Here is a 26,490-nt window from a genome sequence, read left to right as displayed (position 1 = left end):
ACTCCAAGACGATGAATGCTGAGTTTGTCGAAGCAGGCTTTGGTCGCAGTCAGGCTCTAGGGTGGAGACCAAGTAACGAGATGAGGTGTCCAGTTGACGAATGTGAGCTGGAGGCACCTGAATGGAGGAGACATCAAGAGTTCTGAGAGTAAGTTTTTGAGAGACTTTCTTCCACGTTTCCTTCCCATTTTCTGGGCCTGACTGAGGAATACCAAGCTCACCGTGAGGCTCTTTTGAAGAAAGGGTCACCTGGGTAGTCAAACCATTAGAAAAGCTCTGAGAACGTGCCCTGCACCGGTGAACATTGGTGTCCCTAGAAGAGAGATTCTAGAGTCACCAAATAAAATGCAGAAATAACTTTGAACCAGACGCGGTCAGAGGCCCCTTGAGGGATCTTCGTTTTGTTTCCGGCGTGGCTTGGCAACTGATGTGCCTTCTCTAAGCCTCAGCTTTCTTAGCAGTAACATAAGGCTCATCCTAAGAGGGTTTCCTCGAGGTCGTAAGAAATAACCAGTTAAGGGTTTCTGTGGCATTTCGCAAATGGTACCACATTTTGCAATGTGGAGAACAGATACCGCTGAACAGTAACGAAGGTAAAATGAGCTGTTCCCAGCCCTGGCTGCACGCGGGAAAGACCTGGGAAGCTTTACACAAACACCAGTGCCTGGGGATTAACGTCCAGGCATCTGTGTTATTAAAATGCCCCTCAGGTGAGTCTGATCCACAAAGGATTGGAAACCACTGGCATGTGACATGAGGACTGATGGCTGTCAATTCTAGGTGAGAAGAAGATGAAAAAAAAAACAGGTAGAGGTAAGGTAACAACATATGAGAACAGGAAGAAAATTACAATGAAGTAGAAGATAAAAACATTTAGTGGAGAGGAAGTGACTGACATGCATAATGATAAAGGACCAAAGAAAGAAGAAATGAAAGGGAAGTCGCTGACTCTTTTCAATATGGCATGCATGACACAGGTAGAGAATTCCCCCTCATCATATCTCTGCAGGGGGCATCCAAGTATCCTTTGGTGAATCGGAAAAAAGACTCCTTAGGAGAAAAGGAAAAATGAAAGTAGCCCAGTGCAGAAAGATGTGATCAGAGCCACGGGCAGAGTCCCTGCTTCTCTCTGATGCTGGGAGAATAGCCAGGGACTGTTTTCTCATCCATCAGTGGTGAGAGAGGGAAGCCGTGGGTGTTCGCCAAAGAGAAAAGCCTCGGAGGGCCTAGCAACTGGTCTGCGGAGAGTGTGCATACAGGAAGGGGCTCCTCTTCTCCACTGAGAGGCTGGTCCGAGGGCCCTCGGTCAAGGGCGATTCCCCCAGAGCACGGAGGTGCAGCCCGACCACTCCTGGGTGCAGGCCACACACCTGCCGCAGCCGAGCTTTCTCCAGAAATATGGCTTCAAAGAAAAGTAATACGCAGCCACATCTAGTAGATCAGAAAAATGTGTTCTGGAGACACTGCCTGGAGGATTTATGAAAGCATTCAGTCACAGTATCATCACAGCAGAGGCAGTAAGCAGCATTCCAAGAAGAGCGGGGAGATAGATGGATGAAGTGTGAGAAGGCAAGGCAGATGAGAGAGAACCCTGGAAGGGCTTGTTGGACGGTAAAAGCTGGAGAGGAGAAGGTCCTTTCAATAACAGAGAAGCCGTTAGAGAAGGCTGAGAGAAAGCAGGTGTCAAAAAATAGTGAAAGAAATACAAGCCTGGAAGAAAGTTATGAAGAAACAGGCATCTGGTCGCTAAAGGCTAGTGAAGTAGTTCTAAAACTTCGACATTAGAGTCACCCTAGAAACTCGCCAGAGTGCACAACCTCTGGCCCCATTTCCGAAACTCAGACTCAGAGGGTCTGGGATGGGTCCAGGAATTCTCATGTATGAGATACCAAGGTGGGACAGATCCGCTGTGTGTGGACCAAACCTGGAGGACTGCTGGCCAGGAGATACCAGTTAGTCTTTTGTACTGGTATCATCCTACCTTGGTTATGTGTCTGGAGCGGATGGGACACTTCCATCCCAATGCCCCGCATACACACACGGGCTTAACTAAACTGCTCTCAGCATCCGTGACGGTGACGAGGCTGGTGGGGAGGGGAATTCACCGCCCACCACTTCCCACCGGACTTGGTTCCCACTCCATCGACTGCAGAGTTAGAGTCTATACCCGGCACGAAACCCGAGGGAAGAGAAACGCTTTCTGTTCAACTCATCTGTATTATCCCAAGTGTTTGGTATTTTAAAATAAAAGCTTTGTGGGAAAGGTCGCCCTTCCTTGTGATGGGCATGCCTAGGACTGAGAACACACTTCAGGTGCAGGCGGACCTCCACTGCACATTTCAGAGAGCGATGTGTTTTATGTGGTCGAAACCAGCCGTGAGAGAGAGAGAGAGAGAGAGACAGAGAGACAGAGAGTGAGTGAGTGTGTGTGTGTGTGTGTGTGTGTGTGTGTGTGTGTGTGTGTTTGTAGGGGGTTAGAAGGAGTAGAAAAACATCGCTCCTTGAGGGGAAGGTTTCTTGAAGAAAATTGGAAGTGACCGTTTGTTAAAAGGAAAAGAAATCTGCTTGTTGGGAGGAGAGAGAGGTGTCAGCCCTGGCGTTAGGGCTAGAGGAGGAAGCTAAAGGAGTGATGCCTTCAGGGGAAGGGCTGCTTCTTAAAGCTGGTCTCTCTGGATGAGACCAACCACCCGGGACGGTGGAGCATGGTGCCCTGGGGAAGTGTGCTGTCTGTGGGGGGAGCATGGCCAGGGAGGGGGCACTGTTCCTAAAGACCTGTGTCATTCTGTGGTGATCTTGGGCTAAGTCTGATGGCCCTAAAAAAGAAACCTTAAAGCCTTCAGAGAGTTGGAAAAAAGGCAGCCCTGTGTCTTGGAAATTGAAATAGGGATTGAAAGTGGAAAAGAAAACTGAAGTCTAAACAAACAAACCAAAAAAAGAGTTGGGGGGAAGTGCCCTTCTCGATGTGCCCACTGCCGGGACCTGAGACCTGGGGCCCTTAGCAACACAGCCTCCTCTCCTCCCTGCACCCATCTTGCCCTGTCACCAGGGCACTCCTTCTGGAGTCAGCAGGGTCCTTTGTGAAAGTGGTCCTCACAGTGGGACAGCCCCACTCCCACTTCTTGCAGCTTTTCACAGTGTGAGCCTGACTTCAAGGCCAAGTACCACCCCACCTTCTTCAGAAAGGAGCTCCCCGCAACCCCAGCCTTCCTTTCCCAGCCTCTCCCTTGGTCCGACCGCCACAGCACATGGAGGGGAGAGCAGGTCCCATACCTGTATCATTTCCCCCATCGCTGGATGTGGAGCCCCCTGAGGTCAGGTGGCTGTGCTCGCCTAGAGCAGGCTCTGGGCTGAGGTTTGCAGGACTCACTGCAGCTGTGCTTCCCTGAGGACTCTCAGGGCATCCCTCACCCATCAGAGCATCCTTCAGCATTTTAAATGGCAGATTCACCCTGCTGATAGAAGAAGCGAGCATGCCTCTTTCCTTCATTTACTTCCCTCCCAGGACAATGGGAGAGTTGGGGGAGGTATCAGATATAATAACATCAATGGAAAGTGATAAGGCGTGAGGTGAATTCTCAGCAGCACCAGTGGCCCAGGGGCACTGCACAGTCATGGTCACCAGCACAGACCGCTTCCTTAGAAGGAGCTCTGCGGACGGGGCAACAGGGGATTTTCCCTTCGAGTCATCTGCTGCCAGTTGTGCCTGCAGACTCGCACTTAAGCCATTATAATAACAGGATCCAGCTTACCTGCACTCTCCAAATTACCCTTATTCCACTGGCCTCACACAAAGATGGAAATAGACACTGCTTTGTGCTTCTGGTGAGCACTCCCTAATCATAGCTAATGCGCAGATGTAATACACGCTGCAAATAGAAAATGTTATGTCAATGCTAGTTCGTAATAATAATCATCTTGCAAAACTGTAGCAGAAGGAATTTCCGCTGGCAATTGGAGGAAGATTGCTGCTTCAGTGGCAATACTGAGAAACAGATCGATTGTAGTTTGTCGGGACCATGAGAGGCTGTCTAGCAGGAGGCTTGCCACACGGCAGACGTCTCTGATGCTCTTCAGTTCTGTGCCTGGACGCTGGGAGGTGTGATGCAGCCCTAGGGTCATCTGATCCTTGTCCTGAGCCTTCCTGAGCCCGTTCAGACCCTGAGGAACCTGTGAGAAGAAGGGTTTTCACTGCCTTTACTCCAACTGAAGACACAGGACACTTAGAAAAGCAGAACGTTGGTGAGTTCAGATGGGTGGGGTGGGCACTGGAACCCTGGTCCTTTGGGAGTCCCAGGACCAGGCTGAGTCCTTGGACACAGCTCTCTTCATGGAGCCTTGTTTAAAGAAATTTTATTGAAATATAGTTGATTTACAATGTTGTGTTAGTTTCAGGTGTACAGTAAAGTAATTCAGCTATACAGATATATTATCTTTTTTAGATTCTTTTCCATTATAGGTTATTAGAAGATATTGAGTATAGTTCCCTGTGCTATATAGTAGGTCCTTGTTGGGTATCTATTTTATATATAGTACTGTGTATATGTTAATCCAAAACTCCAAATGTATCCCTCCCCCTTCACCCTTTGGTAGTCATAAGTTTTCTATGTCTGTGAGCCTATTTCTGTTTTGTAAATAAGTTCACTTGTATCATATATTTGTCTTTGTTTGACTTACTTCACTTAGTACAATAATCTCTAGGTCCATCCATGTTGCTGCAAATGGCAATATTTCATTCTTTTTTATGGCTTATTAACATTCCATTGTGTATATATACCACATCTTCTTTATCCATTCATCTGTTGATGGACACTTATGTTGCTTCCATGTCTTGGCTATTGTGAGTAGTGCTGCTGTAAACATTGGGGTGCATGTGTCTTTTCGAATTAGAGTTTTCTCCAAAAGAAGAACAGAGCTGAAGGAATCAGGCTTCCTCACTTCAGACTATACTACAAAGCTACAGTCATCAAAACAGTATGGACGGCACAAAAACAGACATATAGATCAATGGAACAGGATAGAAGGCCAAAAATAAACCCACATGTTTGTGGTCAATTCATGGAGCCTTATTAACAGTCTGAGGCCCAGGAGCTCAGAGGCTGGTGGCCTTGGTCAACCATTTCAGAGGAGAGGGACACAGCACAGAAGGCAGGAGCCCTGAGTGGATCAAGTCAGGTCTCAAGACTGCAGAAGCTGGAAGCAATCTAAATGTCCATCAACAGACAAATGGATAAAGAAGATGTGGTACATACATACGATGGAATATTACTCAGCCATAAAAAGGAACAAAATTGGGTCATTTGTAGAGATGTGGATGGACCTAGAAACTGTCATACAGAGTGAAGTAAGTCAGAAAGAGAAAAACAGAATATCATATGTTAATACATATATGTGGAATCTAAAAAAATGGTACAGATGAACCAGTTTGCAAGGCAGACACAGACACAGATGTAGAGAACAAACGTATGGACGCCAAGGGGGTGAAGCGGGAGCGTGGGATGAACTGGGAGATTGGGATTGACATATATACATTAATATGTATAAAAAAAAAAAGGAAAAAAGAAAAGACTTCAGAAGCCTGAGTTCAACTTCCGCATGGCTCATTTCCCAAACTCCTCCTGCAGAAGTTCTGTGTGTGTTCCTTTTAAGATGGGCTTATCCCCTCTGCCTCCATAGTGGAACCCCTCTCCTGCAGAACAGTCCCCAAATGGAGCCAGCAAGGGAATGTTTGCCTCTGTTAGGAACAGATCAGGCCCCACGGCAGGGTCCCTGGTTTCCTTCTCTCTCAAGTTGCAGCACTTACCCACTTGGGGCCATCCCGGGGGCATTACGTCGGGGAGTGTAGGTTCTGGAGCCCCCCTTGCTGAGGGTAAACCCTGCACCTCCATCCACCTGCGCAACCTCCACATCTCTCAAACTCAGTCCCATCACCTGGAAAATAAAAATACTAGTCATATTTACTGTATCATGTTTTTGTGAGGGCGAAAGCAGATTGTGCAGATAACAGACTTAGCACATTGCCTGGCACAGGAAGTCTTTAGCTGTAACTATCACTATTACTGTTAATATTACTACTGCTATTCCTGCTGCTATTGCTACTGTTTAGGGAGAACTTAGTAGTGACTGTACCTTTTGCCCAGATCTCCCCTTCCCTCCATGAGGAGGTGGCCGGGCCGTGGGGACAGGGCTGGAGCAGGACTGCCTTCACAGGTGCAGAGCAAGGGGCTGGGGTTCATTTGGAAGGTCCAGGAATGAAACCAGAATGCCAAGCTGAGCCTGTGGTGCCCTCAGAAGTACGTGGCCCAACAACCCAACTGTAGCCCCAGTTCAGAAGCCAAGGGATAGAAGGAGCCTTGTTCTGAGCCGCTGCTCTCCCAGTGTGGTCTTGGCCCCAGCAGCGTCAGCACCACCTGGAATTTGGAGGAATGCAGATTCTCAGGCTGCATCCCACACATACCACATTAGAAACTCTGGGGAGAGGGCCCAGAAATATGTGTTTAACACACCCACCAGGAGTTTCTGATTCAAGCCAACAGTTGGGAAACTCTGGGTTAGAGTAATGCCACCTGTTTTACAGATAAGTCGCAAGTCTTCAAGTGGCTTTACCAAAAGAAAAAAAATTTATTTCTTGGACACAGTAGAGTCCAAAGCAGATATTCTTGGTCTGTGGGCACCTTTCCTCCACGTGGTGATTCAGAGACCCAGGCCCATTCCGGCAGCAGGAAGAGAATGAAGGATTGAGCAGAAGGCACACCTCACACCCGCTCCTGCTCCATCGCTGAGAACTAGTCAGATGGCAGCCCCTGGGCCAGTCACCTCTCAGGAAGAAGCTTCACTAAGCAGAGAAAAGCATGACATGGTGTGCCGTCTGTGCCACAGCAGAGCAGCTGGACGCCCCAGGCACCCTGCAGGAGGAGGAGCAGAATGCAGGGAGGCAGATGGAACCTGGGGACGGTCCCTAAGTGTCCGGGCCATGGGGGCTGGAAGACCAACTGATGTGGTGGCCATACCTTCCAGGCCTCAGACCCATCCAGTCATCGTGGGTTCTGAACCTATAAGCACAGGTACCTATCTGGGCAGCAGCAGATGAAAACCTTGAGAAAGACATTCTTTGCACACAGGGAGGAAATGCACAACTCGGTGACATCCTCCCAGCATTCCAGGAGGACATCTGGCAAAGTGGAGAGGGGGACATGCAACACAGAGCCCCCCAATGACACAAAGACAATTCTCGAGAAATCCAGATATTGTTAGAAGCAATATGTTAAAGTGTTTGATTATTTAGTTACATCTTGCCTGAGCATGAAAAAGGTATTAACATACTGTCAGCTTACTGGGACATAACCCAAAAGAACTTACATATTTTCATATAGTGCTAATTATTTTTCGGAGGCTGGCTCAAGCTGCTAAGAGAGAGATTTCAAGGCTTTCACCAGATTATTTACTTAAAGAAGTTAAGCATGCCATTATCTGTTCCCATGGAAACACAGTAAGTAATAGAGGAGACAGAGGAGAAGGTCATTCTGACCATAATTAACATGAAGACTAATGGTTTATATAGGATCTAGTCAAGGGTGCAGCGAGGTGCTGTAACGTCTTTAAGCCTCTTCTTTAGCAGTGCAACTTAATCTTTGGATCAACTTTCATACACGTTGATAATTTCAGTAGCCTAGTGCTAATTTTTGCAACAGAATTTAATCTTGTTGAGCAGAGTTCGTCTAGCGTCGTTATTTCGGTTTTGATCCAATCAGAACATCCCTGTAACAGAATTTTCCTAAGGTCCTGAGCAAGTATAAATCGATGCCTACACTGGCCTTGTCCTTATGCAGGCCACCGTTCTCCCCACGTGGCTTCACTCTAAACAGCTGGTGGGTCAGTGAACGAACGATAATCCAGAGGCAGCCCTGGCTTCGACAGTGCCTGTAAAATCACCAAAGGAAAATTCAGTTCTGTTCAGAATGGTTTACATTTAAAGTGTCTCACTGTATTCTTTTTTTAAATTTTATTGAAGATTGGTAATCCACGTTAGTTGAGCATTGTTTTTGTTGTGACACAGTGCACTCTGCAGGGATTCCTACAAAAAGGTGCATACTGTCGTTTATTGTTTATTCATTCATTCGTTCGTCCATTCATTCGTTCATTGGCTGGGTTGGGTCTTTGTTGCTGCACGCAGGCTTTCTCTAGTTGTGGTGAGCAGGGGCTACTCTTCACTGAGGCGCGTGGGCTTCTCATTGCAGTGGCTTCTCTTGTTGCAGCACATGGGCTCAATAGTTGTGGTGCTCAGGCTCAATAGTTGTGGCTCTCGGGCCCTACAACGCAGACTCAGTAGTTGTGGCGCATGGGCTTAGTTGCTCCGTGACATGTGGGATCTTTCCGGACCAGGGCTCGAACCCTTGTCCCCTGCATTGGCAGGTGGATTCTTAACCACTGAGCCACCAGGGAAGTCCTGTCGTTTATTTTTTAATCCTTCTCCTTATTTGAATAGCGGATTGGTTGTTCAGTCTCTCAGGGCTACATTTTATCATGGAAGCTTAATTGTACATTTTTCAAAACTGCGTAATTTAATACCATGTCCTAGAAAGAACAAAAGAGAGAAAGAGAAATGAAAGCATGGGCCTTTCCAGTTTCTGAATTTCTAATACACTGAGAAATGATGTTAAGCTAGAAATTATTAGAATTTTGTTGCCTTGAGAGCTCTGGTCCAAGAAACATAATCTAGCCTCTTCCAGAAGCCTCATCTGAGGGGCGGATCCATGCAGCATGGTACTGAATGATGTTTACAGACAGGTGGCCAGAAGTTAAGTGGAGTCAATATATAATTTCTCACCCTTTAGAAGATAACCACTTTGCTGCCACATGAGTAACCAACATTTTTTTTTTTGCAAATATCAAGCTTGAAATCATTTAATAAGGAATCTAAATCAGTTATATGCCCCAATTATAAAAACGTTGATGGGATTGGTTATGGTATTGATTTTAGGGGGATGGGAGTGGATAGAGTTACAGCTGCTGGGCTTTTTTTTTTAATCTTTTTTGTATGATGAGATCACATTCCTATTCCAGAAATGCAAACAACATTGTATCCTACTTGGCAAGAACAGTGGTCAACTGTCAGTAGTGCCATTCCACAAGCTTATAAGAGAAGCCCTAAAATAATGGATGGTGTACTTCCCTATATGTATTTATGTGCAAGCAATTTATTTAAATAATGTTGCTGGCACATGCTTTATAGCTGCTTGCATTTTGCTACCCAGATTTCAGCATATCTTGCAGACTATGCAATTCATTTGGAAAATGTAATTTCCATCCCTGCATACTAATCGATTTCTTCACAAACACCTGCTATCAGTTATGATAATAAAAATGCCACTCTGAATTGAGAAAGGGCCAAATAGAGCTTCCTAAGGAAATGACTTAAGTGTCTTTGAATGCTACTAAATGTAGTAATGTACCTCTGTAGTGCCAACAGTTTTCCCACCATTTGCATTTTCTGTAATTTTGCCCTATGACAACATCCCTCTCTTAAATGATGCCTCATAACCGTTTCCTTAGGGGTTGGTAAACTGAGTGGTCAGGAGTCAGCAATTCAGGGTGTGGACGAGATCTGAAGCTGGGCTGCACGATGTTTAAAAAGCACTAGCTCGTACTCCCCTAGGTCATTTCCAGTTTTATGAGTCAGTCCCTGAGAACTGTAAAATTGGCAGTTCCTGGGTTTTGCACACACATATACACCAAATAAAACTGCCTTTGTTCATCCTCTTCAGCCTCCAGTTCATTCCACGCACCATTGCCAAACCAATCTGCCTAAATCACCAATTTCGTCACGTCCTTCCTCTGCCCGGGCACCTTCAGTGGTTCTCAATTGGCTGCCCCATTGACCCCAACTCTCCAGCCTGACTTCTGAGCCTCCATCCTCTCTCATCACCCGGCATGGCTCACCTTCTTCTCAATGCTTCCAGACAGACTCTTGCCTTTTGGTCAAGCTTCTCTGCTTCCTGCCTCAAATAGTCTATCTTCAGTTCTCATCTCTGGGCTTTGCTTCTACTCTTGCTCCTGACTGAGATGTCCTTCCCCAGTTCTGAGTGCTCTTTTATTATTCCAGTCTGCCTTTTCCTTTCTCTTCTCTGAATTCCTGTAGGACGGATTCCCTTGCCATAAATCTTGACACTAGGTTAGGTGCTCATTTATTTATCCAGCCGTTTATTGAGTGCCTACTATATGCCAGGCATCAGGCTCGTCTCTCTTCCTTGGAGTGTGTTCCTTTCAAAAGTGTCGATTTCTATTATATCTCAAGCTCCTTGAGAGAAGAGAAATATTCTCTCTCCTTGTTTTGCCGTCCAAGATACCCAGACAGGCTCAGGCACAGAGTACATATGCAGTAAATGCTCATCGACTAATTGATCCCTGATGGTTTGAGGTAGGGAATTTTCTGGTTAATTGCATGTTCTATTTGATTAGTATTTCAGTGTGTACTATACCTAATCATTTTGCAAAGTAGAATACCATAAAACACTCAACTGTAAAACTACTGTTAACGTAATTTGATGGTTGATATTTGAGACAAGAACTCACTGGGGTTTCAGAGCACCTCCGTACAGATCTGTCACCACTGCATGGTAATGTGCAGGTGGAACACCTGAGAGGCTGACCTTGATCTGGCTCTGGGCTTGGGATTGGGGCTGGGATGGGGTGTGGAAATGATCCTTGACTGAGAACCTGCTGGGCAGAGGCTCCACACCACACCCTTACAAACCGGAAGTTACTTCTTTAAAGAAGGTTCTGATAACAGGCTTTTAAAATATCTTCACTTTTCTCTTGCTTACACAGTAAAGAATGGATTTTCTGAAGCAGGGTAGAAAGTATGGGAAACTGGTGAGCAAGCAGAGGGGGAGACTTGGGGGTTCTTTTCTAGCAGCCTGGTAAGAACTAAACCTATGTGGCTGGCAGAATAGCCCAGAGACCAGGGGCAGAGATTCTGGAGCCCAGTCCGGGTTTGAAGGCTGTTGATGCTACTCTCTTTGTAGGATCGGACAAGTTCTCTAACTCCCCTGAGCCTCATTCCCCTCGTCTGTATTGAGAGGTGGGTAAGAGGCTTGGTGGGGGAGATGAAGTGAGTTAGTTCATGGTCCAGCGTCTGATATGTGGTGAGCGCTTAGAAAGCTACTGTGATCATTGGGGAGACCACCAAGCAGTAAGCTGGAGACTAGGGAAGGGATTCCCCATCCTCAATTTTGTTTTGAATCGTTCACTCTTTTTTTTTTTATTCCATTTCCGTTGTTTTGGGAGCCTTGAGATGTATAATACCCTGAATTAACTGTCTAGGTTTCTCAGTCAGATGCGAATGAGCTCTGAATCTGCACATAGAGAATTTCAGGTTTCTGGAAGGAGTATTAAGGTGGAATCTGTTGGTGAAATGGATGGAATCAGGTTACCATTCTGATAGGAGTTAGGGAGAACCACTCGTGCGGTCTATCCCAGCCGTAGAGCAGGAAGAAACGGTGTGTGAATCGATCCCTGCATCCGCTGGGCTCCTGGGGGACTGTTGATGTTTTGAAAGAAAGTGACCCTTCAGGGAGCTAAGCCATTCTGCTGAAAGGGAAAGGGACAGCCATGAGGTAGCTACAACGGTTGCCTGGAATTCTGCTTGCTCTCCTTAACCTGCAAACACAGGCCAGTTTCTGAGAGGGAGCCTAGGATCAGGGAAGAGGTCAAGAGACAAGAACTCGGAAGGAATTAATCCTGCGCCCACATTCATACATAAGACAGGACAAATAGAATAGCTCAGAATTCCCAAGGAAGTGACGCTCACCAGCTGCAGAACAAAGTGCCCCAGGGTAGAACTGGCGTTTGGTACACACGTTAAGAATCTGGTTTAGAGACTCCCTTTTGCACTGAAGGCCCTCCATCGAAGCGAGACGGTCTCTCACTTGAACTCGTTCTGTTTGCTCCGCAGCCCTGGCCGCCCAGGCCTACGCACTTAAAGAAGAGAATGACAGCCTCCGGTGGCAGCTGGATGCCTACAGGAACGAAGTGGAGCTGCTGAAGCAAGAGAAAGAGCAGCTGTTTCGAACAGAAGAAAACCTGACCAAGGACCAGCAGGTGCAGTTCCTGCAGCAGACCATGCAAGGCATGCAACAGGTACCTGCGCCTGCATCGCTGTCTCTGTTCTCAAGAAAAAGGGATGGCCATATTCAGTGGAAGTGGGATGGTGGCCATTTGCTGGGAAGGGTGGAAGGAGGAAAAAAGGGTGGCAGAAATGCTGAGTGGCCAGGTCAGGAAAGTGCCGATGACTGTGTGTGGAAGCGGAGCGTCTGGGGAGAAGCCACGGTAAAGAAATAGGTTGAAGGACTACACCCTCGAGGTGGAAGATAAAGGGAGAGAATCTGGGAGATTGAAAGCTCCATAATGTGAAATCTAGCCTCATGGCAAATGGTCAGAAAATCCTTGCCGATGGTGACACCAGTGTTCTGTAGTCTTAGAACTTCTCAACTTAAAAGCAGGCAGGCTGATTTTTACAAAAGTGTGGCGTTTGTTTTCAAGATTGATGAATATGTAAACTGTATTATTTCTGTTTCTCCTGGATGATACTTAGGATGTAGACCGGTTCTATGAACACTCTGTATATTTCAGATGTGTTAGTTGATGGGATGAATGAAGCACTGGAATCTGGGACAATGGGCAACTTCAGAAACAGGCCAGCGTCTCTGCGTTTGTTAAAGACCAGCGGGCTTCACCCTGGTACACTCAAGTGGACGCTGAGTCTTTCCAGCTGGTGTAAGGGAGAGATGGAAGCTGGGGACTCTGGAGGAAGGGGCGGGAACACGGATGTGGAAAGTGAGGGCATGAGGGGCGGGGAAAAACCGGGCACTGGCCACAGAGGGTGGAATCAAAGAGTCATAGCTGGATTTATATCTGAAAACATCAATTGATACGTGATACACTTAAGGCGTTTGAGCCTTTGAGTTATCTTTGAATAACATAGCCTAAATTATCATCACACATGGGTATCTGTATTACTCCTCTGAATATATAAATCTAACCATTATTCTCTGGAAAAAAAAAGGTTATTTTCTTTAAACAAGGTAAGTATAAGCAGAATGATGGGAAATTATATAGTGAGTAGGATATTTTTTCAAGTTCACCCATCCATATTGACTGCTCTCTAAGACCAGGAGCCTGAATTGCCTACAAAAGTGTCTTAATGATTAGAGGTAACTGCTGCCGAAACCTCTGCCAAGCAGGGAAAAAGTAATTGAGAGGAAGGGATGTACAAAAGCGCGATCGGGATATAAACAAGTTAATGACCAAGTCACAGAAATTCTGTCTTAAACGTCTCCTGCCATTTAAAAGCAATTTTGGCGTCTTGGCTTTGAGTCCTGACTCGCTGATGTTCACAGTGTGTGTTAGACAAATCAGCGAGATTCAGAGGTCAAAGCAAGCCAGGAAAATGTCATTACAGGCAGGGCTCAGGCCCCCCGCACTTGGAAATCAGTGTAACAGCTGCTGCATGGAGCTCCCGGGGTCGTCCATCTGTCCCCACACTGGGAGCGAGTGGCACCCTTGCCAGGAGGAGCGTCTGGCCATTTCTTGAGGACCGTGATGCCAGACCTAGCCCAGCCCGCAAACTACTATCTCGCACCTCATGCAATGGGCCCTCTTTTCCTCCAGGAGCGATGATCCTGGATGCTTGAAAAGTTGATAAAAACCTTTAAGGTGGTTGAAGATTCAAATCTGAAAAAAATCAGGAGGCGAAGCTGAGCTAGCCCATCAGGAAGAAGCATGCAGGGGTGCCAGCACCCCACCCTGGTCCACACTGGAGAATCCCCGTTGAGCTCCAGCCCCTTAAAGGAGCAGTTCCATTCTTTCAGCTTCTCAGACATTTGCAGAATCTCCTTGTCCGTAGGAAATGGACTTTACTGTGTTTGTTTTGTTTGGGGTGAAATTTTGTTTGGGGGTTTCTTTAGGTTTGTTCTGGTTTGATTTAAACCGCAGAAAGTTATTATCTCACAGTTCTGGACCTAGAAGTACAAGATCAGGGTACAGACAGGGTTGGTTCCTCTGTGGGCTGCGAGGGCAGGTCTGCTCCGGTCTCTCCCCTGGCTTCCACTGGTTTGCTGGCAAGCTTTGTCCTTCCTCGGCTTCTAGACGCATCACCCTGCTTTCTGCCTTCATCTTCACACCGCCTTCTCCCTGCACATGTGCCTGTGTCCCAATTTCCCCTTTATGTAAAGTCACAATTTGTATAGGATTAAGGGGCCCACACTATTCCAATACGACCTCCTCTTAACTAATGACATCTGTCGTGACTCTGTTTCCAGAGAAGCTCACATTCTGAAGTACAGACTTAAGAACATCACCATATCAATTTGGGGGGGGCGGACACAATTCAATCAACAACAGATGCAGCAGAGATAATCAGAATATATTTGTTGAATGGAGGAATGAATGGACAGAGGCACAGAGGCAAGAACTAGCCTGGTGCCTCCGGGGAGCTCTGGGTTGTTTGGTATTCTTGGATCAGAAAGAGCAGGGCAGGGTGTGGGGAGAGCTGCTGCCCCAGGGATCCGTGTAGCACCTCCTCAGCACGTGGAAAGCACTAGGTGAACGGCAGCAGTTATGATTTTCATTTTCACTACTCATTTGGTGGGTGCGTGGCGATCACTGTGGCAACACACCTTTAATATAGTTTTTAAATATACATGCTTTTTAGAGTCATCCTTCTACCTTACCCGCTTCAGATGAGTTCCCACAACTTGCCAATGTGCGCCCCACTGCAAAGAATTCTCCTGGCTTTACATCTGCCCGCTGTCCACTTTATAAATCAGAAAATCATCCTCTCCTGCAGAAGTCGACAGAGGAGGGAGTTGGTCTCCCACGTGGCATTGTTTTAGCAGTCCATCCAGGGGAAATCATTTCTGTAACCAACAAAAGAATATAAAGTCTTAACAGGCGTAGGACCAGCGTACAATTTTTAGAGTTGCCTCCAAGTTTAGCCAAAAAAGTTTCTGACCTTTCTTCTTTTCATCCCTGACGGATATCTTCACTGATTTCGCATGGTTTCTCATGAGTTCGTGGAGGAAACGTTATGGGCAGAGTCCCAAAAAATGAAAAAGCCTTGGGTGACTTTGGTTGTTTCTTAGTCTCCCCCTGCCTTGCATGTGAGTCACAGTTTAATATTAGAGGTTTCAGGCGAAAGGAAATAATAGCTCGTATCCATGGTAACACGGTAGCCTTTACCTGATCTGAAGCTGGTGACGAAGTTAGCCTGTCTCTGCCACGGGGAGAGTGAGGCCGTGGACTTCCGTTTGTATCTTTAGGTGTCCGAGGAAAGCATACCCATATTTGAAATTCTTATTTATCTTCAGATTACCACACTGAAGTGTTTTCTTAGGTTTATCGAGGTAAAATTTACACACGGTAAAAATACTCTTTTGAGGGTTCTGTGAGTTTTGACAAATTCATACGTGGATGTAATCATCACTACCACAATCAATATATAAAACAATCCCATCAGCCTCCCCCCCAAATTTTCTTGCACCCCTTTTTAGTCTACCCCACTCCCAGCAACCACTGATGTGTTTTCTACCCTCACGGTTCTGCCTTTTCAGGAAGGTCCTATAGGTGGAGTTGTACTTTATACAGCCTCTTGAGTCAAGCTTCTGTCTCTTAGCATCACTTGGGATTATGCTGAGAATTTGGGATTCACCCAAATTGCTGCATGTGCCTGTTGTTCATTCTGTTTATGCTGAATGGTATTCCATTGTAAAGCAGAGCCATACTTTGTTTATCTCGTCACCAGTTAATGGACATTTAGGTGGTTTCCTGTTTGAGGCCAATATGAGTAAATCTGCTATAAACATTCACTTACAGGCTTTTTGGACATAATTTTTCATCTCACTTGGGTAAATACCCAGGAGTAGGATTGCTGGGTCCTATGGTAAGTGTGCTTGACTTTTTAAGAAACTGCGAAACTATTTTCCAAAGTGTCTGTCCCGTTGTGCATTCCTGAGGGTTTACATGAAAATCCCAGTTTTTCTGTGTCCTTATCAACCAGCACTCGGAATGGCCAGTTGCTTTTGCTGTATTGTCTTTTTTTAGCCACTATAATAAGCGTATAGTAGTGTCTCATTATGGTTTTAACCACACCAAAATTTAAACAGGATTTGTGTTTTTGTTCACGAGGATAAGTCAGTATGTCATATTTCTAAATAACCAACTGAAAAATCAGAATTTTTTTGAAGCCGTGTGTAAATCATGCTGATAGGACTGGTAAACATTTAGATAACAACAGGAGACCATGATGAGCTGCTGGTCATAAAACCGTGAGTGACTAATGAGGAGTATGTCAGAAGGCTCCCTCTTACACACTTTCAGCTGATGCTCTTTCATGCTGTTAGCAAGTGTCATCTGAAGACCAGCTGTCTTAGGCCAGTAAACCATTGACCCACGGAGCACTGTCTAGCACTCTTGGCTCGACTAGTAAAGACCCGAGCTAGTCAGCTGTCTTGGCAGCTTTCAGCATGGGAGACCAGGGAAGATAATTGGGGGGGAAGAGGACTATTATGATCAACACCATTTTATAAATCAACAGACAGGTGTTTTTTCCCCTCACACTCAAAGAGGAGCAGACGTGGGATTCTCTGCGTATATGTATTACAAAACGTGATCTAGACTAATTTTATAGAAGAGGACAGCGAAATACAATCCTGTTACTTTCCTAAAGTACAAAGTAAACCCAGCTAGTTTTGCCAGACATTGGTCAAGGATTGGTCTTTGGGATATACGTTAAGAAATAAATGAAGGTGTGTTGAAATGAGAACATCAGTGAGTGCATCTGATCACTTAAGGAAAGTTAAGCATGGCTTCTGAAATCTTCTTTAAACTATTCAGTTGCTTAGTAAGTACTTTTTTAGAGGTAGTGAAAAGTTTGTGTTCAATTCCCCTCCTGAATTCATGTGTAATTAAGTCTGATGTGTACGTGTCAAAGTCAGGATCTTCATTATGGCAGCAGGAGTCACATCGAGCGTTGCGATAATGAGGGCTGTGGTGGGGATGCTGGCTGCAGTGCGGATGCTGGCTGCGGTGGGGATGCTGGCTGCGGTGGGGATGCTGGCTGCGGTGGGGATGCTGGCTGCGGTGCGGATGCTGGCTGCGGTGCGGATGCTGGCTGCGGTGGGGATGCTGGCTGCGGTGGGGATGCTGGCTGCGGTGGGGATGCTGGCTGCGGTGCGGATGGTGGCTGCGGGAGGAGTGCTGGCTGCGGGGGGGATGCTGGCTGCGGTGGGGTTGGTGTCTCTGGTGGGGATGGTGACTGTCGAGGTGATGCTGGCTGTGGTGGGGATGCTGACTGTGGCAGGGATGGTGGCTGTGGTCTGGATGGTGACTGTCATGGGGATGCTGGCTGTGGCAGGGATGGTGGTGGTTTTGATCATTAGAAAATTTTAGGGAAATACAAGTAAAGTGAACTTACCCAAGTCAAGGTTTAGATAATTTTTTTTTAATTTCTGAAAAAAAGCACATCCCTTAAAAATTGTGAAAAACCTAGAAAGGCCAGCAGCCCCATGGTTCCCAGTGGCCTTCACGGGCGGTGCTACAAAGAACTTGGACAAGGTTCTGCAGGCAGAGAACACAGACAGATGCAACAGGGGTCTCTTGATAACGGTTCACTTTTGATTTCTGTTTTTATTTTCTTTCTGAAATGCCCAGCAGTCAGGTAAGGGACCCACGAGGCTGAGGCTCGGTGCCCGTTATCCTTTTTCTCATATTATCTGTTTAAACGTTTTCTTTTACTCTTTCCATTGAAGTTTTTATTTGATAACCAGGTTATTTTATTTCCAAATGTTATTTCTGTTCTTTGTTTATTATCTTTTCACGCAGTCTTATTTTTTTGGTTGCAGTATCGTCTCAAATCTTTTTGAGAATACTAATTAGAATTTTTGTAATTCTTTTTGTCCCTGAATCATTTCTGTTTGTTCCAGGACTGGTTGTTTGGTTTCTGTGTCTCCATCTGTCTCTTTCATGCTCAGGCTCCTTCTTGTGTGAGGCGATGCTTGGTAGCCTGTTTGTATCTGGGATGAAGGGCTGGGGTCACTTTTCGAGGCCTCCGTGCGGCTTGCTGATGGCTGAGTCCGGGTCTCCTCCACGACTGAGTCTTTCTCCTTCCCAGGGCTTCACTGACGGGCAGGCTTCACTTTGAGGCGATTTGGAAATTCCACAAACGCCAGAATCTGTCCTACACTAAGAACTCCGTGGAATTTCCTTCCCATTTGCTTTGCTCTTTCAGGTTTATCCACTGGCAGACATTTTAATTGTCTGTGGAGGAAGGAAAAAGCAAAAGCAAACACACATGGACTGGGTCTGACATTTTGAACAAGAACCTGCTTCAGGGGCTTTTAGCTCAGTGCAGCCGTCGAAGGACTCCTTGGTTAGCATGGTGCCTGGCGAGGGGGTGGGGGAAGAATATTACATGTTATTCCGGCTTTCCAGGAACAAGGGAAGGGAAGAACAGTGAGCACATTTTCTGAATGTCTAAGAGGCAGGAACATAGGAACTTAAGGCAGCATATTTTGAAATAAACTATAGATGCTTCAGGTTGAGGAGGCGGATTCGCAAATTAGAGGAGTGCAGGGGAGGAGAAAAGATAGACACATCGTCTGAAAAAGGTGACGGGAAGAGGATGCAGTGCGTAATAACAGTAGAGAAGTTGGATTTTTAAGTTGGTTCTTTAAAAATATGACACGCTAGGGGCTTCCTAGGTGGCGCAGTGGTTGAGAATCTGCCTGCCAATGCAGGGGACACGGGTTCCATCCCTGCTCCAGGAAGATCCCACATGCCGCGGAGCAACTAAGCCTGTGTGCCACAACTGTTGAGCCTGCGCTTTAGAGCCCGTGAGCCACAACTATGGAGCCCATGTGCCGCAACTACTGAAGCCCATGCGCCTGGAGCCCGTGCTCCGCAACAAGAGAAGCCACGGCAATGAGGAGCCTGCGCACCACAACAGAGCAGCCCCCACTCACCGCAACTAAAGAAAGCCCGCGCACAGCAATAAAAGACCCAACACGGCCAATAAAATCAATAAATTAATCAATTAAAAAATAATAATATGACACACTAAATGAAAATACAAGTACTGCTTAACTGGGTGACTTTTTCCCCAGCCTGTATCGGTTTTTGCCCTTAAAGAGAGGGGAGGCAGGAAACTGAGGAAAACGGATAGTGTGGAGGAGGGCAAGCGTAGGCTTCAGTGGACCTGCAGAGAGTAGAAGATTAGAAGCTGTTGGAGATGGAGGGAGGAGAAGGACGTGCGGGGACAATGGAAGAGGCAGTGGAAGGACGGCTCTTCCTCTAGGGCTAAACGCGTAGTGACACAAACATGAACGTTTAAGAAGAAGAAGAGGAGAAATTCCTCTAAAAGAAAGAACTCCACATCTTTATAGTAACTTTTAAGAGCTTTTGTGAAATATTTAGATCAGTGAACCCGATGCAGGATGTGGAAAACTAAAGATTGATTAGCGTGGAATGTACGTTGTAGTGTATTGTGAGTATCTCCCTCCTAAGTAGGGTTCATGAACCTCAAAATTGCTCAGTTGAAAAGCAGAAGTAGCACATTCATGATGATCTAGTTGTTTACTCATTCAGGGAAAAGTACGTAAGAGCCTTAACATAATATCTTTACTGTAAGCAAATATTATACATCAGTGCAGAAAATAATTCAGCATCACTGGACAGGGCAAGAAAATCTCATTATTACCGTGTAGAGAAAGGATCACTCTTTTAGACTTTGATGTGCAAGTAGTAAAACCTTTAGGCTTAAAAAGTTCAAAAAATATATGTATGTGTAAAGACATACTCACACACACGTCTGAAATTTTTAGAAGCCGTGGCTGCAGAAACATAATACAGGTTTATTTTATTCTATTTCAGCTACCCAGATGTTTCTTTCTTTCTGAATAGAAAACAACTCACATTTCCCACATGTCGCTAGAATCGGAACAATCATGAAGACATGTGCATCTCTCCGATGTGGCTTTACATAGGTTCCTGGGCAGGACATCTAGGTTCACAACAGCTGCTGGATTCAGGGTCTACCATGGTTGTCCTTCATTTTCACCTGAGTACCCCAGAGTTTGTTATTTCACCTTCCAGCGTGTTCCTTAACGGGTACCTTGGGATGGTGCATTGTCATGGCAGCCCATGCGATGGTCATGATAATGCTTATTTATAGTTCAGTGCCCCTTCCCTGCAGCTGCTAAACATCAGTTGTCCTGCTGGCAGCGTGTGCATTTTCTAACATTCGCGCATCACACTCCCTGACATTTCTCAAGAATGTCTGTACCCACTGCAGTGTGAGACTCTTGAAGGGATGGTTGGGGACACTTGGAACCAGAAATAGCAACGAGTGCTTCAGTTCTTGGCTCAGGGCTTCACATCACAAAGCCCGACCTGTTTGAAATGATCGCACCTGACGTTTGTTTAAGGGGTTGGGAGTTACTAAGGCACATTCCCATTTGACTCCAGACGAGACCCAAAGGACTAAAGGTGAAACTCGTGGAGAGGAAACTGCCCTGAGTCCTTAGCGGTTTCAGACAAGGGGGGACCTTGGGGCATCGTGCCGTTTTCACGGGACAGAGAACTTCAGATAAGGGAGGAGACACGCTGCTTTCGTGGACGTGAGGGTGCCGAGCTTCTGCACAAGAAGATGAAAACACCGAACCAGTAGGAGGAAGAGGGCTTCCAGCTTGGCTGTTTTCTGCACAACTTTGCACACATCAGCCTATCTGAACCTGGTTCTTCATCTGGAGAATGGGCCCTGCCAGCCTCAGTGAGGATTTGTGGCCATAAAATGAGGTCATGTATGTGAACGCATTTGGAAAAGCTGTTCTACAAATGCAAATTCTGATCACTGCCTTCCTGGGGCAAACATGCGGACAGGTAGAGGTTTAAGAGAAGACTCAGGACTCGCAGAGTGAGTCTGGGCAAATCCAGATCTGAGGTTCCTGATCCTGGCGTGGCCTGCACTGTGGCTCCCACGTCCCTTACAGCCAGAGGACCCTCTCCCCACAGTTGACTCAGAAACTTCATCACTCCACTCCACACTCACATCTCAGGAGCATGTACGCATCATGGTTTCTCAGGGGAGAACTTGAGACCCGGAGATGGCTAGTGACTTACCCAGGGTCAAGTGGCAGAGTCAGAATTCCAGCCCAGGCCTGCCTGCCCACGGTCCCTGCGTTCTCCCTGTCACCCCGTGACTCCCCACAGTGGACCCTGGAGAGAAGTGGGGCTGCAGAGCCACCGTGACCAGGGGCGCAGGACACGGGGACGCTCTACCCTCCCGGTGCTCCTTCCTTGCTAGAAAAATTTTTGGCAGAAACCCATTGCCTGTTTCCTGACTCTGTGTCACAGCCGTTAATTTGGTTTTTACATCAGCAGAGTGAGAGCGCACAAGAGGAAAAGAACACACATGCGGATTTTATTTATTAAATTTGAACTGTGAAAATAAATCTCTTCACGTCCGGGAAGAGAAAGAGAAGCCCTAATAAAGTTTAACTTGGGGAGGCTCCATCTCCCCATTAGTTCTCCTGCTCTGCCAGTAATTAATTTGATCATCAAATGCATCCTCATTAGTAATCATCTCTTCTAAAAACAGTGAGACTAGCAGACGAATTGATGTGGGAGCCAGGGGTAGAAGTAATGGCATTGCCTTGCAGACCATTAAAATCCATTGGCTTCTACCTTTTGCCGCTTTCCCCGATATCTGCAGTGGGAAATATGGACTCTTGGTAGAGTTGCAGCCATTCCCAGGATAAAGGAATTTGGCTTTTCACCACACTGTCAGCCATAGTGGGTGGATGACCTTTGAATGACCCTCCCTGCCACCACCTCTTTTAGAAATTGCCTCCTGACTTATAGGCCATATACCAGGCCAAGAGTACCGGATTTATAGTGAAATGGATCTTTTCTTAAATGCAGTAAATCGAAATGGGCTTTGGCCGCAGACACACACTATGTGACCACAGTCGTGTCTCCCTCCAGGCATGGAAGCTAAAATGAATCCTCGTGTTCTGGCCTTGACTCCGTTTCTTTATAGGCTCCCAATGCAAAGAAGCAGCCTCATCCACGCCAAAGCCCTGAGCCCGGACGCACACACGGCTGCCTGTGTATAGCAGGTGTCACACTCCCAGCCAGACTGATGTAATTATCCATCTCTCCAATTGGGCTGCGTTGGGAGGGAATCGTGCTCCGGGGCTTTCTCCATGCAGCTGGTTAGGAGAGAACACAGGAGGCTCAGGAAGAGCAGCCAATTTCCTTCTCATCAGAAAGGAAGGCTGTGAAGAGAAAACAGGGAGAAGTGTGGTGGGGGTGAAAGACTACAACATGGAAACAAAGAAGAAAGGAGAAGAATGACTCAGAGGGAAAAAAAAAAAAGTCCTCTGTTTGAATAAGAGAGGAAGAGAGACATAGGTGGGAGCTGCCGTTTTTCTGGGTCTAGGTTTGTCATTTTAATTTTTGTTTTATTTTCCTTCTTACAAAAGAGTATATACTCAATGCAGAAAGCCTGGAAACCCAAAAGAAGCGAATGAAAGGAAACACATCATTCAGAATGTGTTTCCTTTTATACGTTATATCTGAGTATACCCAGATATAACTGTGGTTAACATTTACACATATTCTTTCAGTCTCCTTCTCTCTGTGCACATAAACATGTGGTGTGATCATTTTTAAATATCAACCAATGGGCTAGCCAGACATAGTCAGTTAACGTTTCTGGACTTGTAACCAGAGAGTGGAATTGGGAATTCAGTACCAAGATGTTAGATGGTTAGTTAAGGACTATGTTTTCTCCTCTGTTTCACAAAGCACCCTGAATAGTCATCAAGGGAAACTTAAACAAATTCAGTGCGCAATCTGGTCCTCACTTTATAGACCACCCACTTCACTCAGTTGATCACTGAAAAGACCCTGCCTCATGAAGTTCTTAACTTGATGTGACTTCCTCAGTTGGGTAATTACCTCTCCAGTTTTAGTGTTTTCTGTTTCATCTCTGTATGTCTCTGGATCTGTCTCTCTCTCTGTCTCTCTCACACACACACACACACACACACACACACACACACACACACACACACACACACACAGAGACACAAAGTAAATGGCCCCAACAGCTTTGTTTTCTGGAATCACTGGGCAAGATAGAAAAGGAGAAAATATATTTGAACTCTGGTTTCAGGTTTCCAAGGAAGGGGCATTACAGATGGTGCTTATAAATGAAAGATTCGCAAAACGACACTTCACACCTTTATTATCGCTTTTTTCTTCTTTCGTTTGTTTTGTAATTTATTGTGATTACATTTGTAGTTTATTCTGCTGTCCCCCCATGCACTCACATTCCATTTTTTATGTCCTCTACCACCCACCACTTTATTTGAAGGCGAGTATCACTCAGGTATTCTGCTCAGAAGGCTTTCCTTGGCAAGCACCAGGACTCTCATTCACGGTATTAGAGATATATGTTTTCACCCACGATTTACATTTTATCCTAAGTCATTTCCTGAACCAGTGCATTACACATTTTTCAGTCCTTTAAATACAGAGCGGTACTCTGCAATTCTGTCCTTCACTGATTCTCTATGCATCTTGACTTCTTTTCACCTGGGTTTATATTTCTTCCCTAGAGGTTTGTATTTCTTATCTTCAGTGCTACTCACAATTTATTTTAGGGAGATCTTGGTAATGACCTAACTGTAAAGTCCATAAAAAAGCTGTTGTGCTGAGTGTCTCTTTATAATTTTTCCCAGGTAATCCTCCTATTTATCATTTAGGGAGAAGAAGAAAAGGGGCGTTTGTGATGTAGTTTCACCAGTCTATATCCCATAACATGAGCTCAGATAGATTTCCGAGAGTCGCCAGATAACTTACGGAGCGCTCCGAGGTCTGACCGTTCCCTCATAGGTCCTTGGGTCTTAGTTGATTAGTCTGTTCTTTTCAGTCTGCTTTTCTGCCTAGCTGGAGATTGATGTGCTTGATTTTAAGTCCACGATTTGCTTGTCATTTCTGCTGGTCCACCCACAGTATAAAAAGCAAGGTAAAATGTGATGATAATGGGAATTATGCTTTACATATAAAATTTGGACTGGAGATGGGTTCAGTTTCACCACTATTTTTACCTCAAGAGGAACAGCAAAACACAGACTGCTGAAGCTAGGAGGGGATTTGATGAGACCCTAATCCAGCCCACTTATTTCCTAATTTTTTTAAATTAATTTATTTATTTATTGGCTGCATTGGATCTTCATTGCTGCACCTGGGCTTTCTCTGGTTGCAGTGAGTGGGGGCTGCTCTTCATTGCAGTGTGCAGGCTTCTCAGTGCAGTGGCTTCTCTTGTTGCAGAACACGGGCTCTAGGTGTGCAGGCTGCAGTTGTTGCAGCGCGTGGGCTCAGGAGCTGTGGCGCACAGGCTTAGTTGCTCCGAGGCATGTGGGATCTTCCCGGACCAAGGGTTAAACCGTGTCCCCTGCATTGGCAGGTGGATTCTTAACCACTGCGCCACCAGGGAAGTCCCTTATTTCCTAATTTTAATCAAAGAGAGTTTAAGTCACTAAGCTAAGTAAGTCCCATCGCCCCCAACCCCCAGTCTCACCTCCTGCTGCTCATGGCTCCTGATTCCTGGTCCTTTGCTCCCTACTTGGCCTCCTCGTGCTTGCATTCTGAGACTCTTTTCCTTTTACATTCATTTATATCGACCTCCTAACCCCCTGAAAAATGAGGTGAGACACAGGGGTTATGATTTCCCCCCCCAGCATGTTAAGTAACTGTTAGTTTCTTTTGTCTTCTGATATTGGAGTAGAGACTAATTCTGGCACCTAAGGCCAATCTTTTATGGCTAATTTAGTCATTTATAGCCAACAACTCTCTGAATAAATGGACAAAGAAAAGAACAAATTGTTGAGTCGCCACATGTTTTATTCTCAGCTGTTGAAAACTGTAAACCAGCTTCTCTCATTCTCCATCTCTTCTGCTTTCCTTGCTCATGCCCAGATACATAATAATCTCATCTCATTGACTGAATAGAACCAACTTTCTGACAAGTCTTTGTTGAAGTGTAAGGATTGATCAGCCCTTCTGTCTTTAGGGGTCATGAATGCTCTCTGCTGGTATTACATGCTAAGGAGCTTATTAGTCACTGATGTCATCTGGTGTGGCCCCGGGGCTCTGAAAGAATGACTACAACTTTGGGAAATAAGCTGTCCTGTTTTCACTTATTCTGAGCGTGCGTATGTGTGGTCACAGATGTTTCTGTTCAGAAAAATATTTTCTACTATCCAGATGTTTTAAGAGCCTTGCATCCTAGGAGCTGACATCTGTATCATGCTTATCAAGGAACCATGGCTTAAAAAGAGTAGTAAGAAGATTCCAAAGCAGGCAGTATAGTGCTTAGAATTTCTTCCTAATTGTTTTTCCTAATCTCTTGAAAGTGAGTTTACGCCACATGTTGAGACTTAAAAGACATTGGCAACATGCCAAGCCCACTCTTTAGTGAGAGACCTTAGAAGATGTCAGGGAGTGAGGACATTTTTCTAAGCAGCTCTGCCGTTCCCTTCCTCTTACTGTTCCTGCCGATGTTGGCAGTTGATGAAGCATTTCCATAGCACTCAGCTCCTGTACTCTTCATCGGCAGGTCCTATACAGAAAAGTGTACTTTTCAAATATTTCTCAAACATTTACAAAAATTAATCCAATACTAGACCTTAAGGCAAATCTCAACAAATTTCAAAGGGGTGCTATCATATTTTCTGACCACAATAAAATTGTTAGGAATCAGTGTCACAGACGATAACTAAAACAACTTCTATATACTTAGAAATTTTAAAACACACATCTGAATCCACAGGTCTAAAAAGAAATCAGAATTGTAATTTTAAAACACTTAGAAGTAACTGATAATTAAAATACAACCTATCAAAACTTGTGGGATGCAGCTAAAACAGAACCTCGAGGAAAACTTTTAAACTTTTAAATGTCTATTTTAGGAAAAAAGAAAACTGGAAACAGGAGTAAGCATCCAATTCTATTTAAAAAAGAATAAACACAAAGAAAGATAAATAAAGATAAGGATAAAAATTACTAAAATAGCAAAGACTCATACACTAGAAATGAGCAACAAAGCCAAATGTTACTTATTTGAAAAGACTAATAGAATGGAAATATTTGGCAACACCAATCATAAAGAGAATAACCTAATAAACAATATTTTAAAAGAAAATGAGTTATAACTATAGATGTGACAGATTAAAGAGCTATGGAAAAATCAGGAATAGTTCTATGATAAATTTTTAAACTCGGGTGATATAAACAAATTCCTAAAGGGAAAAAAAAAACCTTATCAAAATTAAATCAGGAAAAAATTGAAAGCCTTGATGATCTCATTAAAAAAAAAAAAAAACAGAGTAGCTTAAAATCAATCTTGCATCAAAGCAACAGATCCAAAATGGA

The 26,490-nt window shown here is 45.3% G+C and overlaps 1 protein-coding gene across 4 annotated transcripts in view; it reads left to right on the top strand.

The window, feature by feature from the left end:
- Positions 1-26,490, top strand: part of ENOX1 (ecto-NOX disulfide-thiol exchanger 1) — a 562,092-nt gene that overhangs the window by 459,375 nt on the left and 76,227 nt on the right. For all 4 annotated transcript variants that reach the window (XM_057707750.1, XM_057707751.1, XM_057707752.1 and 1 more), the window contains one exon: positions 11,951-12,135. In XM_057707750.1, coding sequence (XP_057563733.1) covers positions 11,951-12,135 — 185 coding nt within the window. The remainder of the gene's footprint in view (positions 1-11,950; positions 12,136-26,490) is intronic.

This window comes from Hippopotamus amphibius, chromosome 14 (assembly GCF_030028045.1).
Source record: "Hippopotamus amphibius kiboko isolate mHipAmp2 chromosome 14, mHipAmp2.hap2, whole genome shotgun sequence".
Lineage (NCBI taxonomy): Eukaryota > Metazoa > Chordata > Mammalia > Artiodactyla > Hippopotamidae > Hippopotamus > Hippopotamus amphibius.
Note: the sequence above shows the minus strand (reverse complement) of the source record. Positions and strands in the feature narration are given on the sequence as shown.